The sequence below is a fragment of the Pteronotus mesoamericanus genome, unplaced genomic scaffold (genome assembly GCF_021234165.1).
Source record: "Pteronotus mesoamericanus isolate MK-2021 breed Mesoamerican mustached bat unplaced genomic scaffold, CSHL_Meso_final contig_164, whole genome shotgun sequence".
Taxonomy (NCBI): domain Eukaryota; kingdom Metazoa; phylum Chordata; class Mammalia; order Chiroptera; family Mormoopidae; genus Pteronotus; species Pteronotus mesoamericanus.
This window is the reverse complement of record NW_026555065.1, coordinates 11,296,470-11,312,289: the sequence shown is the minus strand read 5'-3', so window position 1 is coordinate 11,312,289 and position 15,820 is coordinate 11,296,470. Positions and strand designations below refer to the sequence as shown.

Below are 15,820 nucleotides of genomic sequence, written 5' to 3'. Positions count from 1 at the left end.
AAGTGTATTATTCATTGGCTTTTAGTACAATATATTTACAGAGCTGTGCAACCAGTACCACAATCAATTTTAGAACATTTTCATGAATCCCTCTTCCCCCGCCACACAAAAAAACTTCCTCGCAACCACTTAGCCAATCCCCCATCATCTGCCAGGGTAGGCAGCCACTAATCTAATTTCTGTCTCTATAGATTTGCCTCTTCTGGACATTTTATGTAATATGTAGTCATATTTGAATGGAATATGTGTTTTTTTGTGAACTGTTTCTTTCACATAGCATGTTTTCAAGGTTCATTTATATTGTAGTTTTTTGTCAATATACTTTATGCCTGTTTGTTGCTGAATAATAGTCCATTGTATGAATATACCACTTCTTATTTACCCATTACAGTTTATGATTGGTTATTTTCACATTTTGGCTGCTCTGAAAAATGCTGCTATAAACATTTGTGTGCCACTTCTTATGTAGGGAATAAGTTTTCATTTTTCTTAGGTATTTACCTACGGGTGGGTTGCTGAATCATGTTGTAACTCTGTGTAAACTTCCAAGGAATTACCAGACTGTTTTCCACAGTGTCTGCATAATTTTATATCCCCATCAACAGTATGTGAAGGCTTGAATTTCTCCATATCCTCCCCAACGCTTGTTATTGTCTGTCTTTTTGATTACTGTATAGTCATCTTAGTGGGTGTGATGTTATTTTCTGTTAAGCCATATAGTTTGTGGTATTTTGTTATAGCAACCTGAAGAAATGAACATAATTTCAAAATGAACAAAATATCACTGTGATTTTGATTTTGATTTCCTTGAAGACTAATGATACTGAGCAACTTTTCTTGTGTTTTTGGCTACTTATATATCTTTGCAGTAATGCCTATTCAGGACCCTTGCCCCAAAGTCATTTGCGTTATTTATCTTTTTATTTTTGAGTTTTAGTACTCTCTATATATTTTAGACACAAGTCTCTTATCAAACATAAGGTTTGCAAAAATTTTCTCCCCTCCTATAGTCTGTCTTTTCACTTTATTTACTGTATCCTTTGAAACAAATGTTTTTAATTTCATTGTTTTTTGGTGTCACATCAAATAAATCATTACCTAATTCAAGATGGTGAAAATTTACACCTAAGTTTTCTTTGAAGAGCTTTATAATTTTGACTCCTAAGATTAGGTCTTTGATACATTATGAGTCAATTTTGTACACAGTGTAAGATAAGGGTCCAACTTCATTCTTACACATTTGGACATCGCTTATCCTAGTACCATTTGTTGAAAAGACTATTCTTTCCCATGGAATGGTCTTAGCACCGTCACTGAAGATTAATTGACTCTAAATGTGAAGGGTCATTTTGGAGTTTATTTCTCTCAAGTTGGAATTTTGGACTGTTTACTGTGTTCCAGGCACAAGCCTAAGCACATTTCATTTACTCCTCATGTGAACTGTGAGATGGGCACTATTCTTACTCCCATTTTACAGAAGAAGTAGTGGAGATACAGAGTGCATTGTCCAGACTACATGGCTAGTAAGTGGCACAACCTGGACATAAACTTAGGCCTAACGACTTGAGAGTCTGAGCTCTGATGCATGCTATAAATAATTGTGAGAAATCAGAACTTAGCATTCCGACGAAGAGTTCATTTTAAGTAAAACGGGGCAAAGTCGGATTGGCCATCAACTTTGGAAAAGCACAGCAGAGCAGGGGCTTTACTATCTCGCTTCCCACCCAGCAGTAGAAATGCACCTTCCTTCTTTCGTTGAAACCCCTCCATACCAACTTAAGAATTTACTTACCTTTTTGTCTTTCTAAAAAGTAAGATTCATTTAAGTCTTACTCATCTACAATAAAACTTTAAGGGTACAATTTGTTGAGTTTTAACAAATTTATACACTATATAACTACCACCACAATCAAAATATAAAATTTTTCTATTATCCCCAAAAGTTTCTTTGTGTCATCAAAGTCCCATCATTGTCCCGTCGCTGTCAACTGCCCCCCTCCGGCCCCGCCCCTTAAGAATTTATAAGTCAACGAAGCACATCCGCTTCTTGTGTTCGAGGCTGCGCTCGGTCCTGTTATTATTTACCACGCCGAGGTAAACCGAGGCCAAGGTGTCCGCGCCACACCCCTGTCCCCAGCCCTCCGGCTCAGTCCAGCCTCGCGCGGCTCTGGGTTTAGAAGTCGGCGCCTCGGGCTTGAGGCTGCCCGAGAGGAGGTAGCTCTCGCGGGAAGTTACATCGTTGCCTCGGTAACGGCGTCTTGATCGCGAAAGATGGCGGGGCGAGGACTTGGGCTCAGGGTCAGTTCAACCCCAAACTCCTGGGTAGCGAAAAGGTTTGCGGGGCGCGGGCGGGGGGCCACTGAACGCTGAACAGCTTTTAACTCTGGATCTGAAAGTTCCCATCTCTTTTATAGAGACGGACCGTTTCAGGGTCTCCACTCCCGCCACGCGTTCAGCAACCTGCTACACCTCGACAAGACTTCCTCGCGAAGGAGGAAGAATATAAGTAAGAAATCTGGCGGTTCACCTTTTCCTTCTTTCTTTCACCTAAGTGAGGCTACTTACAAGTACTGTTACTGGTGACTAGATCTTTGGGACCACGCACCGCCCAGCATTCTCTTCCATCTTTTTTACTTGAGTTCGCTTTCGTCCTAGGTGTTTGAAGTGGGTGAAAATTTAATTTAACCCAAGCAAACTTGTTCGTCAGTAAAACGATGCTGCTAGACGTGGTTATGATAGCAGGAATTGCCGCGAATAGTTCAGTTTTTAGTTTAAGGAATTCTATTTAATTCCAAGTTCCTAGAGTTTAGGAATTTTCTTTTAAATTTTCTTGTAAATTTCTTTCACGCTTGTTTCTAAATTGAAAGCCTATTTTTCAGGGCATCTGGAATTATATTCTTGTACACATTTGGCGGATTTAGAGAAGGATTTCTTTTATCTGCTCAGCGTAATTACAAACTAGCCCAACACGTGCTTTCATTCTTGGACGATTGCACTCTTCATGCCCTAGTTTTCACACAGATGCCAAGAGTAATCTTTTAATTTGATCATATCATTCCCTTGCCTAAAACTTTGTAGTGGCTTCATGTTGAAGTTCAAACGCTCTGTCAGATCTGGCTCCTGCGTCTTGTTTGATCTTGTGCTCTCTTCAGCCTAACTGACCTTTCTATTCCTCGAGCTTTTCCCTTCTCTTTCCTTTGGGGGGCATTCACACACGTCTTCTTGACTATGCTAAATAGACTTCTCTGTTACTCTTTTTTTATTGTCTTGCTAATTTTTCTTTGCGTTTAGCATAACGTTACAATAAATTCATTTGTTAGTTTAATTTTTGTCTTTTTTTTTCCACTGGATGATGAGTCCCTCAAGGTCCAAGAGCGTGTCTTTTACTTACCAGTGTACATACACTTACCAAAAAAAAAAAAAAAATTTTTTAACAGTTCACTTTCTTTTTAAAGTAATTAATTTAAAATTTGGAACACATTCTGGCAGTTCTGTAGGCAGTTAAACAAGGTTACCTTGTAATTTGTACTTAAAATTAAAGCATATTTAAAGTTAAAAGTGATTGTATTCACTTTAGTTGAATGAGACACATGCCCCCTTGCCATAGCAAGTAGGAACATGATCATTCCTCTTTGATGAAATGGGTCTATTATTCCAGTTTAAACTGAACTGAACACACCAGATCTGTTGTCCATATACAATTCTGAATCAGCTGTACTCAACCCAAAACAGTTATTTCTATCACCATACACCAAGTAGCACTAACAACCTGTACTGATTAGGTTAACTTGTTTATTTAAGGGTGTATTTTGCACCTGGCTGTGGCTGTCATTAGGGATATGGCCCTGCTTAAAGGCGGGCATCTGCAGGAGCTGTTCTATTTTAGCAAAAGCTCTTTTGTGGTAAAGGCACCCAGGTGTTAGTCGTTCTGTAACCTGTACTCTGCAGTGTACAAATTAGAGGCATTTCAACAGAGTAGTTTTAAGTTCTGACTGAAGCTTGTAGATCATTTCTACACCATGGAGAGGAGTGAAATGTCTGGCCATTCTTTTTTATTGTGGTAAAATTGGTATGCAGCATTAAATATATTTCAGGTGTCCAACATTATAATTCAGTATTTCTTTATAGTATATAGTGATCACCACTGGAAGCATTAATTACTCTCTTTCCTAGCCCCTACCCCTCTGGAGCCTGCCCGTCCTTTGCATCTATGACCTTGTTTTTCTTTTGTTTATTGGTTTATTTTGTTTTCTCTCTCTCTTTTTTAGATTCCAACATATAAGTGAATTGTATGGTATTTGTCTTTGGTCATTTTTTAAAAAGTATTTTATTTCTAGAGAGAGGGGAAGGGAGGAAGAAATAGAGGGAAAATATCTATGTGGGGTTGCCTCTCACAAACCCCCAACTAGTGACCTGGCCTGCAACCCAAGCATGTACCCTGACTGGGAATCAAACCTCTGATCCCTTGGTTCACAGGCTGGTGCTAAATCCACTGAACCACATCAGCTGGGCTGTCTTTGGTCATTTTTAAAGGCAAGAATATGAGTTTATAACAGTATTTTGCCTCATTGTTTTGATACTAAGCATGTTGTGTTGTCTTTTCAATCAGCTGAACACAGGACTTCCTATTGATTCTAGTCCAGAATTGGAGGAAATAATCACAAGAGGATAGACTAAGGAACATGCTGATCATTGAAGTCAATAGATTTTCCAAGCTTCATGTGTATATCATAAAGCTAGAGAGCTATACAGTAAGATTATGTGACCTCTGTTTTAATTGGTCTTGATAATAGAGCAAACTTCCACGCCACCCCCCAGCTCCCCAACCCCCTGCCTGTAAATGCCAATTACATTGTGTTTATAGATTAATTTGCAGAGAACTGACATTTTTATGCTTTTGAATCTTCCCTTCCACAAATATGGTACATCTCCATTTACACATGGGTGTTTGGTGTCTGTTAATAGTATTTTATCATATTACTACATAATAGTCTTGCATATATAATTTTTTCAAAGTTCCTTATAGTTTTTGTTGCTATAATGAATGGCTTTTTTTCCTACTATATTTTCTAATTGGTTAGATATATAGGAACATTGATTTTTGTATATTGAGCCTAACACCTATTTATATAGATAAAGATCATCATCAGCTCTGCATAACTTTTTTTTTTTTTAAGTTGTGTCGTGGTTGTCGTTTGTTACAGTGAAAAATTATAAAAATTACAAAACAAAATCAGCTATGGGAAAAGGTGCATGGAGGGAAGTCTGGAGAAAACCAGGCGAAAGCTTCTTAGAGTCTTCTGGAGTTTATTTTAAAGTCATGAATGAATGTTGGCTTTTTTTCAAATGCTTTTTCTGCATCAATTTATATTATCATATTTTTTTTTTAGTTTGTTAATATGATGATTACATTAATTGATTTTGAATGTTGAACCAGCCTTGCATACTTGGAATAAATCCTGCTTGGTTATGGTATATAATTCTTTTTATACATAGTTGGATTTTATTTACTAATATTTTGTTAAGGATCTTTGCATCATGGAGAAGAGTAAAATCTCATAGGAGATAGTGATCTGTACTTTTCTTGTAATGTCCTTGTCTGGTTTTGGTATTACCTTTATTGTGGCCTCCTAGAATTAGTTAGGAAATGTTCCTTCTGCTTCTAGTCTCTGGAAGAGATTTAGAGTATAGGTATCAATTCTTTCTTAAATCTTTGGTACGGTTCACAGGTTAAAGTGTCTAGGTCTTGTGCTTTCTGCTTTGAAAGTTTTATAATTACTGAATTAATTACTTTAATAGATATAGGCCTCTTCATATTACCAATTTCTCCATGTGTGAGTTTGATAGTTTGTATCTTTCAAAGAATTGAACTACTTCATGTTAAGTTAATCACATTTGTGGGCATAAAGTTGTTCATAGTATTCTTTCATTATCCCGTAGTCCATGGGATCAGTAGTGATGGCTTTTCTTTAATTTGTAATGTTAGTATTTTGAGTGTTCTCTTTCTTTTTCTTCGTTAGCCTAACTAGAATTTTATAATTTTTTTTATCTTTTCAAAGAATTAGCTTTGGTTTCATTGATTTTCTGTAATGGTTTTTTTTGTTTTGTTTTGTTTTGAATTTCATTGATTTCTGCTCCAATTTTTTTTACTTCGTTCTTCTGCTTCCTTTAGGCTTAAATTGTTCTTTATTTTCTGGTTTCCTACTCTGGAAGCTTAGATATGGGTTTTAGATCTTTCTTCTTTTCTATATGCATTTAATGTTATCAGTTTCCTTCTAAGCTTTGCTTTTACTACATCCTACATATTTGTACAATTGTACTTTCATTTTCATTTAGTTAAAAATATTTTTAGATTTCCTTTACCTTTTGACTCATGAGTTACTTATATTTTTTGTTTAATCTCCAAATATTTAGCAATTTTCTACTTATCTTTCTGTTTTTGATTTCTAATTAAATTCAGTTATCATATATGAGCATACTTTATATGATTTCTATTCTTTTAAAATTGTAAGGTATATTTTATGGATCACAATATGGTTTATATTAGTGAGTGTTCCACGTGAGCTTGAGAAGAATGTGTATTTTGTGGTTGTTAGATGGAGTATTTTATTTTTATTACATATTATCTTTAACTATGTTAAAAAAAAAAACACTTTTCCAATTATGTTACCTATAGATTATTTTATCCACTGCTCATTGTGGTTACCTCTTGTCTCTATCTTCAGCAGCAGTGAGGCAGATACCTTTTTCCATGGTGAAGAGAAATTGTTTTTGCCAGTAATAAAGATGTGCAGAGCAGGGTGGCAAAGCTATTGCCATTGATATCTTTCACATTAACCACAGTAAAAGAATCAGAATTTCTCTCTGTTGGTGATCATAGCAATTCTTCCCAGGTCAGCACCTCTGGCTACCGCCATACACAGTCTCCACATCAATCTGAATTGTGTCATTCACCTTGACGAGGAAATCAGGGTGGCATATAGTATGAGCATCATAAGTAACAAGATGAGAGATTTCTTTTGGGCCCACAAAGATCTTTATCACTCTGCACAACTTGTATGTGGCCTTCCCAAGTATATTATAATGAACAGCAAAGCAACACTTGGTGTCATAGATCAGATAGAAATTCTTTCTTGTCTTGCTGATGATATCCATAAAACCAGCAGAGTAGATTGTAACAGTTCAGACCTTGCTTCAGAGCTGCTACATGCCTTCAGATGCTCTTGGGACTGAAAAAGTTGGATTCACTCCGAGTTCCAGAACTGGGGCAGCAGAGCACTGGAAAGGCACCAGGGACATATGGGGAGAAGCTGAAGTGTCTGGCATGAGGGTGAGATCTGGAGGGGCAGCTTTCTCTCAGACATCAGTACTGGCAGAGGCCATTGTTCCTTTTCTGAGCCCTTCCCCTACACAGCTAGCAGGCTGGCTCCGTATCTGACTCTCCATTATCCTCTCTGCTTAACTTTTATTCATTCCGCGGAGTTCCTTGGATTTTTCATTAACACAGTTATTCATATGCAAATTATGATTGTTTTATCCCTTTATGACTTCTTCTATATCTCTTTTTCTTTCTTTCTCAATCTAGTTAGAACGTCCAGTTCAATGTAAAATAGAAAAAAATGGTGGTGAGCATCTTTATCTTGGCTATGATTTTTAAGGAGCCCAGTTTTAATAATTTATCACTGTATTTGAAGTTTGCTATAGAGTTTTGGTAGATTTCTTTTATCAGGCTTAAGGACACTGTTTCCCTTAATTCCTGCTTTGAATGAATGTTAAATTGTATCAGAACTTTTTTCCCCTAAATTAATTTAGATGATGAAGTGCTTTTTTTTCCCACCATCTTGTTTGATGTTTTAACATATTGAACTACAAAGGCAGATATTTAAAAATTTTCTTTTAAAGGCTGCTAAATGTGATTGCTTTCATTTTGTGTAGGTTTTTTACATCTATGAACAAAAGTAAAAATGGTCTTTCACTTTTTTTCTAGTTCTTTTCCTTTCTGGTTTCGATACCAGTATTAGCCTTATAAGTTGAATCTTTTTCCTTTTTTAAAAAATTCTGTTCTTGGAAGCTTTTTGTTATCAGGATCATCTGCTCTTTGATTAAAATTGTGAAACAGTCTGGTGTCGGCTTTTTTGCCTATCAGTTTAGTTTCTTTAATAATTGTTGCTTCTAGAATAAAGTTTGGTTATTTGATAGTTTTCTAGAAAAGCGTACATTGAAGGTATTTTAAAATATATTAGAATAAATTTATTCTAATTATCTCTTACGTTTTAAATCTTGACTGTGTCTGTAACCCAATACACACCTTTTGGGGACTTTCCAATATTGTCTATACATTTTATTGGTCTTTTCAGAGAATTAGCTTTTGATTTTATTGATAATCTATGTTATTAAAAAATTTCATTAGTCTTTTCTTTATTATTTCTATCTCTTCTAATTGTGGATTTATTTTTTTGTTTTGTTTGTCTTATTTTTTAATAAACACATTTAATTTCTGTTAATTTCTTTCCAACTCTCTCTGTATTGCAGGACCTGTTTAGATATGTATTTCTATTGTGGCAATTTAATAGTTTTAAATATTTGATTAATTTCATATTGATTATTTAAAGAATGTGTTTTTAGTTCCTAAATATATTTTTTTCTCATTTTAATTTTGTTATTTTAATTGCACTATAGTCAGAGAATGTATATAACATTGATTTTCAAAAATTTATTGAAACTTAGTTGTGGTCAAGTGTAATACATGTTCACTTTTTATAATATTCTTTGATAGAAAGTATGTTACTGCCCTGGCTGGTGTGGCTCAGTGGAATCAGCGCTGGCCTGAGAACTGAAAGGTTGCCGGTTCAATCCCCAGTCAGGACACATGCCAGGGTTGTGGGCCAGGTCACCAGCTGGGGGAGTGTGAGAGGCAACCAACTGATATTTCTCTCCTTCCCTTTCTCCTTTTTTTCCCCCTCTCTAAAAAATAAATAAGATCTTTTTAAAAAAGTGTATTACTATTTGTTGACCATCTGTTAGATCAAGCTAATTAATTTTCATGTCCATGACATAAGTATACCATCATTTTTTTTTCTACTAGCTGCATTGGTTTCTGTTAGAGATGTACTAAAATCAACTATAACTATAATTTAAGAATAATTATTCATGTAATTGTGTCAATTATTTGGGGGATATATTATTTGATTTAAATCTTTTAGAGATGAATTATTCCTTTCATTATTATGTAGTGTCTGTTATATCTTTATTTATTCCTTTATATTCAAACTTTTATGTCATTTAGCTTTAAGGGAGTATTTCTTTCATAGTGAGTCTGATAATTTCTGCTTTCTAATAAGTACATTTATATTATTTTGTTTGTTAATTTGCAGGTTTTTTTGGCCATAAATATTTTTGGTTTATATTTATTATGCCTACTTTGGGGTTCTTCTCTCTTCTGTTGTATTGAATGAGTTTATATTTTCTTTATTTTCCTTTTATTGGTTTGGAAAGACCTTAGACTGCTTTAACTTTGTTTCCCCGTGCCTGTCAAATTAGATATTACTAGATATTTCACTTCCTTTTGTTTTGAATACCTGTTATTTTTATAGTCCGTACTAATTTACATTTATAATTATGTTTTCTAATTTCGTTGTTCATCATGATTCTTTTCTTTTCCAGGTTTAATTTTTTTCTTCCTGAAGTGTAGACCCTTCATTATTTCTCTTAAATTCTTCAGTCTTTTTTGAAAAATTTCTTACTTTGCACTTATTCTTTTGAAGAATAGGAGCTGAACATAGAATTCTAGACGGCCAGTATTTTTCCTTCCACAGCTCATTAAAGATACCATTTCATTGTCCACTGGTATGTAGAGATGCTGATGAGCCATCTACTGTCAGCTTTCTAGACAATCATGCTGATAGACTATCTGTTCTTATTAAATATTTGCTTTGGTAGTTTAGAGAACATTCTCTTGGTCTTTGAATTTCTTTGGTTTCATTATGATGTGTACAGATATGCATTAGTTTTCTTAATTATGCTCAAGATCCATATCTTTCTTTGTTTCTGGAAAATTCTCATCATTATATCTTCAAATATTGACATTCCCTCCTTATCGGGGATTTCCTTCTGTACCTTCTATTAGGTACATTTAAATCTGTCTTCGTCATATAGTCTGTCTTTGTCATATAGTCTATCTTTAATAGATGTTAACCTTTCTTTCATATTTTTAACTTTCTGTTTCTCTGTACCTCCTTTTAGGTGATTTCCTTATATCTGTCTTCTAATCCATTTATTTCTCCTTCAGATCAGTCTGTTGTTCAACTTATCCACTGAGTCTGAATTTTTAATTTTGATGACTGTGTTTTCATTTAGGTAACTTCTGTTTGGTTCTTTTCCATATTAAGTGTTCTTTTGTAATAATGTCTAGGTCTTACCTAATGGATCCTATTCTTGCTTTGTGTTTTTTTTTTAAATTAAAAATGCTTATTTAAAAATCTTTTTAAGATTGCTTTATTATCTTCAATTTTTGTACAAATTTTCTTGCATCTGCTAATTCTCCATCATGGTGAGTTGTTTCATTATACAATTTGTTATCTTTGTGGAATCATTTTAGCATGGTTTACTTTCTGAGAGTGTTGTATATTTTATAGATGAGTAAATGTCCTTATGGGTGGTTTTGCCTTTAGTTTATCAGTTTTTTTTACTGATTAGACCAATTTTCTCTATTAATGTTTTGGCATAAAATCTCTATACCATCTGGGTAAGACGAACTTGGACCACATTCCTGAATGTTCTCACTCACAAGAGATTCTTTTTTACCTATGGCTATAGTTTCATTTCTGCTCACCTAAGGTTATGGTTAGTGTTTTTGTTTGTGTTTAACAGGTGTAGCTTTTCATGACTCCCACACATACATCATTTTTTAGCTGTTTCATCTTCTGTTCCTTTAACTGCTCTCACTTTTAGTTGCTGCTTTATTTTTGGTGCCAAGGTATTTCTCTTGCCTGAGTTTGAGCTTAGCAATATATCCTTCATTATATTATATCCAGTATTTCCATGGCTTTTCAGCAGAGGAAAAGCCTTCTGAGCCATCTTGATCTACCATATCGACACGAAGCTTCTAATGGTTCTTGTTAGGGAAATGTGAAACCTCAGATAATGCTATCTTAAATGGAATTTTAAGTCTTTATTAGATTGTTTTCTTTTGATTAACTCATCCTAAGATGTAAAAATATTTCCTAAGACATTGGGCTGTTTTAAGAAGGGATATGTTACTGATTTTCTTTTGCGGGGGGAGGGAACTGAAGTTGCAAGTGGTTTGTGTTACTTCTGAATCACATATCTACTAAAAACAAATGAAATATCTCATTTTAAAAATTGCTCAACATATGTTTTTCGTATAATTTAAAAAAATCCTAGATGGTCTAGAAATTTTTTAATTTTATTCTATGAGTAGAATAAAAAGGTTAATGTACTTTTGAATATGTTTATTGTAGTGTTACTTTTAAAAGTGAAAAAGGGACTTGAACTAATAATAGGAAAAGATTAATACTTTATGTTAACTTTAACTATTAGAGTATTTTATATCCATGTAAGGCACTAATTATAAAAAGAGAAACATATCTTCTATTTGTTATGGGAAAACACAGTACAAAATTATGTATATGCTACAGGTGAAAAATATAAGGAAATATAATAAAAATGTCACACCAACACCCCAGACCAAAGCAGGCCTCTCTTCTACCCTGCCCCACTCCTGCCCGACTCCTGCCCCCAGTTCATCCCAAGAAGATGAAGAGTGAAATTTATTCCTACCCGTTTAATCTTCCCAAATAAGTCATTTCACCTTAGTGAGGGTCAGAGAGAAGCCAGGAGTTACACTTTGTAATTTCTACGGGGCGGGGGTGGGGGGGGTGGGGGGTGGGGGGAGACTCATGGGGAGTTGGAGATAAGTGTTCTAATAGTTATGTTAATTTCAGAATACAATGTTGTGTTTGTTTTGGAATTTGTTGATTAGCCAAAGTATAGTTACTGAAATTTAATTACTTGTATTTCTGTTAGAATCTTCAGTACATCTCAGTTAGTAAATTATTTTCTGCTTTTAGGCGTTTAAATGCAGAATTAGAGGCAAAAACAGCTGATCTGGTTCGACAAGCTGAGGAAGCAATAGTAAGTAAATGTTGTTAGTAATTTTGTGTAAGTGCTAGATTTTTACATTTTTAATTCGATTTATATTAACTAACGTAAAAAATGCACAAAGCATAAATTTTCAGCTCAATGGATTATCACAAATTGAACATGAATATAAGTAGGTATGTGTATATATACACGGATGTGTTTTGATAAGCACACATTTTTGAAAAGCCACTGAAAAAGTTTTCTATTTAGATGTCCAATCATCTAATAACATTAATATTTAATAATCTTTCCCACTATTTTTAAGATTAATATTTGAGAGTAGCTATGTAGAATTAACACTGGTAATTCAATAACTAGAGAAATGAAATGGTCTCTGGGCAAAGTTGATAAAGGATGACAATCTTTAGATGGTAATTTGTTTCTTAAATTCTGCAGTAGAACTTAAATTCTTAAGGATAGATCATAATCAGATTTATAGTTAGGAAAAATGTAATGAGATTATAACACCAGACAACGTAAGCATATTTGCCCTGTTCTGAGATCCAAATTGGTTATTCCTGCTTTAAGCATCCATTCTTTAGCATCAGCATTCCCATTATTAATTGGTAGTATATAGTAGTATTTCTTAGAGGAATAAAGTGGCTGCTTTCAAACTTTTGTTTTTAGTCCTTACTCTAATTTAATTATAATTCTTTTGAACACCGCCCTCCACCCTATCTTGGAGTTCATGGGGGCAGGGAAAAAGAGGCAATATTTTATTTTAAGGCCTTACACACATTCATCATTATTTGTTAGCTGAGAATAAGGAACATAATATATATAAAACATTTCAGGTAATATATTTAGGTAGTAGTTGCAGATTTGCTAGTTGAATTTGTAATTAAATGTTTCACTAAAAAATAAGTATTTTTATTACATCTTTTAGTTTTTGCCCATATCTGAAGAGCCAAAAACTACTTGAATAAAAGAAACCCAAAGTTATAGTAGAATGAGGGATTCATTATGTATTCTGCTCCAAGAGCCCTCTAATAAGGACTTAATTATTAATTAATTAATTTTTTAAAAAAGAATAGAGTAGAAAACTGGGAAGGGCTGAGAAAGGGGAGAAGATGTTCCTGCCCCCACAGAGGATAATGGATATAATTTTTGCTTGTTTACTCATTTTCATTTCTTGATATATCTTTGCCAAAAAGTTTTACTCTTAGTGCTCCTTTTTTAACCTTTTTGTGGTATTCTAAACATTGAAGGTTTGTGTGATTTTTGACAAGTTTTTCTAACTATTAAACAGATTTATGTTTTCATTTCTTGTGAGTTTAATTTCCTTTGCATATTGTACAAGATGGAACACTCTAATGTAGTGTGGAAGCAGGAGCTGGACGAGATCATGTAATGGCATTGACTTCCTTAACCCAGAATGGATGAGAGGTGAAACTACATTGAAATTACATTGTAACAGACCTTATTTTCATACCATAGCGGTTAGAAATCTGTGCCTTGATTTCATGGAAGCTGTTTAACAGCTCTGAAATGATGAATGATCAGAAAGGCAGTTGAATAAATCCTATTTTTGTGGAGATTTTTTCCTATGTGACTTATCTTTACTTATTTAACTAGAGAGATCAGCAAGAAGTACAATCTCAGCCTATTTCAACACAGATTAAATCATATGAAGAGGAAGATGATTATAGTTCAAGGTAAGTCACTTAAATTCTCAAACACTTTTTTTAAAAAACTGGGTAAATGCTTTAAGATTGTTTTCATTTTTAATTAAGATCTAATCAACATATAGCATTATGTTATTTTCAGGTGTACAACATTATTTGATATTTATATATTGTAAAATGGTCACCACAGTAAGTCTGATTATGTCTATCACATACATGGCTACAGCATTTTTTTTGTTGTGATGAGAACTTTTAAAATCTATGTTCTTTGCAACTTTCAAATATGCAATTCAATATTATTAACTATAGTCGTTATGTTGCATGTAATATCCCCATGACTTATTTATTTTATACTGGAATTTTGTTCCTTTTCACTCCCTCGTCCATTTTTCTCACCACTCCATCTTCAGCCTCTGGTACCATTCTTTTCTCTGAATCTATGAGCTTTTTTTCTTTTTCTTTTCTTTTTTTTGTGATTCCACATATAAATGAGATTATCCTATATTTCTCTTTTTCTGTCTGACTCACTTAGTATAATGGCCTTGAGGTCCATTCATGTTATTGCAAATGGGTCTTCTTAATGGCTGAATAATATTTCATTGTATTTATATACCACATCTTCTTTGTTCATTCATCTGTTAGTGGACACTCAGGTTGTTTCCATATGTTGGCTATTGTAAATAATGCTGCAATGAAAATGGAGTGCAGACATTTTTCTGAGTGTGTTTTTGTTTCATTCAAATAAATACTTAGAAATGGAATTGGTGGATTATATGGTAGTTCTCTTTTAAATTTTTTGAGGAACCTCCACACTGTTTTTTATAGTGGCTCCACCAATCTGCATCCCTACCAACAGTGCACAAGAGTACCCTTTTCTCTACATCCTCGCTGGCATTTATCTCTTATCTTTTTGATAATAGCCATTCTAACAGGTGTGAAGTTCTATCTCGTTGTGGTTTTTAAAATTTTTTTATTTATTTTTTTTTACAATATTTTATTTGTTTATTTTTTTAGAGAGTGAGGAAGGTAGGGAGAAAAAGAGAGAGAGAAACATCAATGTGAGAGAGAAATATCAATCAGTTGTTGACTCTTGCATGCGCCCAACTGGGGATGAAACCCACAACCCAGGCATATGCAGTGACTGGGAATTGAACTAGTGACCTATTGCTTTGTGGGACAATACCCAGCCAAGTCACACAGGTCAGGGCACACAGGTCAGGGCTCACTGTGATTTTAATTTACATTTTCCTGATAATTAGGGATGCTGAGTATCCTTTCATGTGTCTATTGACTATTTGTGTGTCGTCTTTGAAAAATGTTCAGATCCTTTGCCCATTTTTTAATTGAATTCTTTTTGTTTTGGTATTGAGTTGTGTGAGTTCTTTATGTATTTTGGATATTAACACTTTTATCAGATACATGATTTGCAAAATATTTTCTCCCACTCAGTATGTTGTCTTTTTTCCTCTGGTTTTCCCAAGGAGTTTATTTGGACAGATCAGGAGACAAGGAGGCCCAGCATCTAAAATAAAGTTTTGGACCTCTTGGTGGTAAAGCTTGGCTTGTGCAATAATGAAGGACCCAGTGAGGCAGTGGGAACTTGACCTTGGAGTTGTGGAACTGCTTGACCTGCCAGTCAGTGGCCAGGCCTTGGTACTCCCAGTACATGCTGTGGGTGCCACCAATGGGAGTCCTAGCTCAGCCAGATGCCAGAGTTCTTCACCTGAAGGGGGGAATTACCAAACACCCGTCATCAGGAGATGATTTCCCTTGAAGACCTCTTTATCCTCTTCAGGGTTGAGACACAAAGTACCAGAAGTGAGACTTGGGGAAGACATGGTTAGGTGCAAAGATGCTCAGGCGGTAGAGGGGCATGGTGTGAGGCATTTGGGGGTGGGCAGGCAGTGCCCTATCACCTTGTACTCTTGCAGTGTGCCAGAGGCCTTCATAAAGCTCTCCCTGCATTTACCAACATCCACAAATGAAGTAGGTTGACTTGTCATTTTGTGGGTGGTTTCCTTTCCTGTGCAGAA

At 34.7% G+C, this 15,820-nt stretch overlaps 1 protein-coding gene and 1 pseudogene across 2 annotated transcripts in view; one reads left to right on the top strand and one right to left on the bottom strand.

The window, feature by feature from the left end:
• Positions 1-2,271: 2,271 nt before the first annotated feature.
• The window catches only part of TEX9 (testis expressed 9), a 54,203-nt gene continuing 40,654 nt past the window's right edge, over positions 2,272-15,820 (top strand). For both annotated transcript variants that reach the window (XM_054564676.1, XM_054564669.1), the window contains exons 1-4: positions 2,272-2,298; positions 2,415-2,506; positions 12,090-12,153; positions 13,738-13,817. In XM_054564676.1, the coding sequence (XP_054420651.1) occupies positions 2,272-2,298; positions 2,415-2,506; positions 12,090-12,153; positions 13,738-13,817 (263 nt within the window). The remainder of the gene's footprint in view (positions 2,299-2,414; positions 2,507-12,089; positions 12,154-13,737; positions 13,818-15,820) is intronic.
• Positions 15,310-15,736, bottom strand: LOC129063558 (60S ribosomal protein L18a-like; annotated as a pseudogene).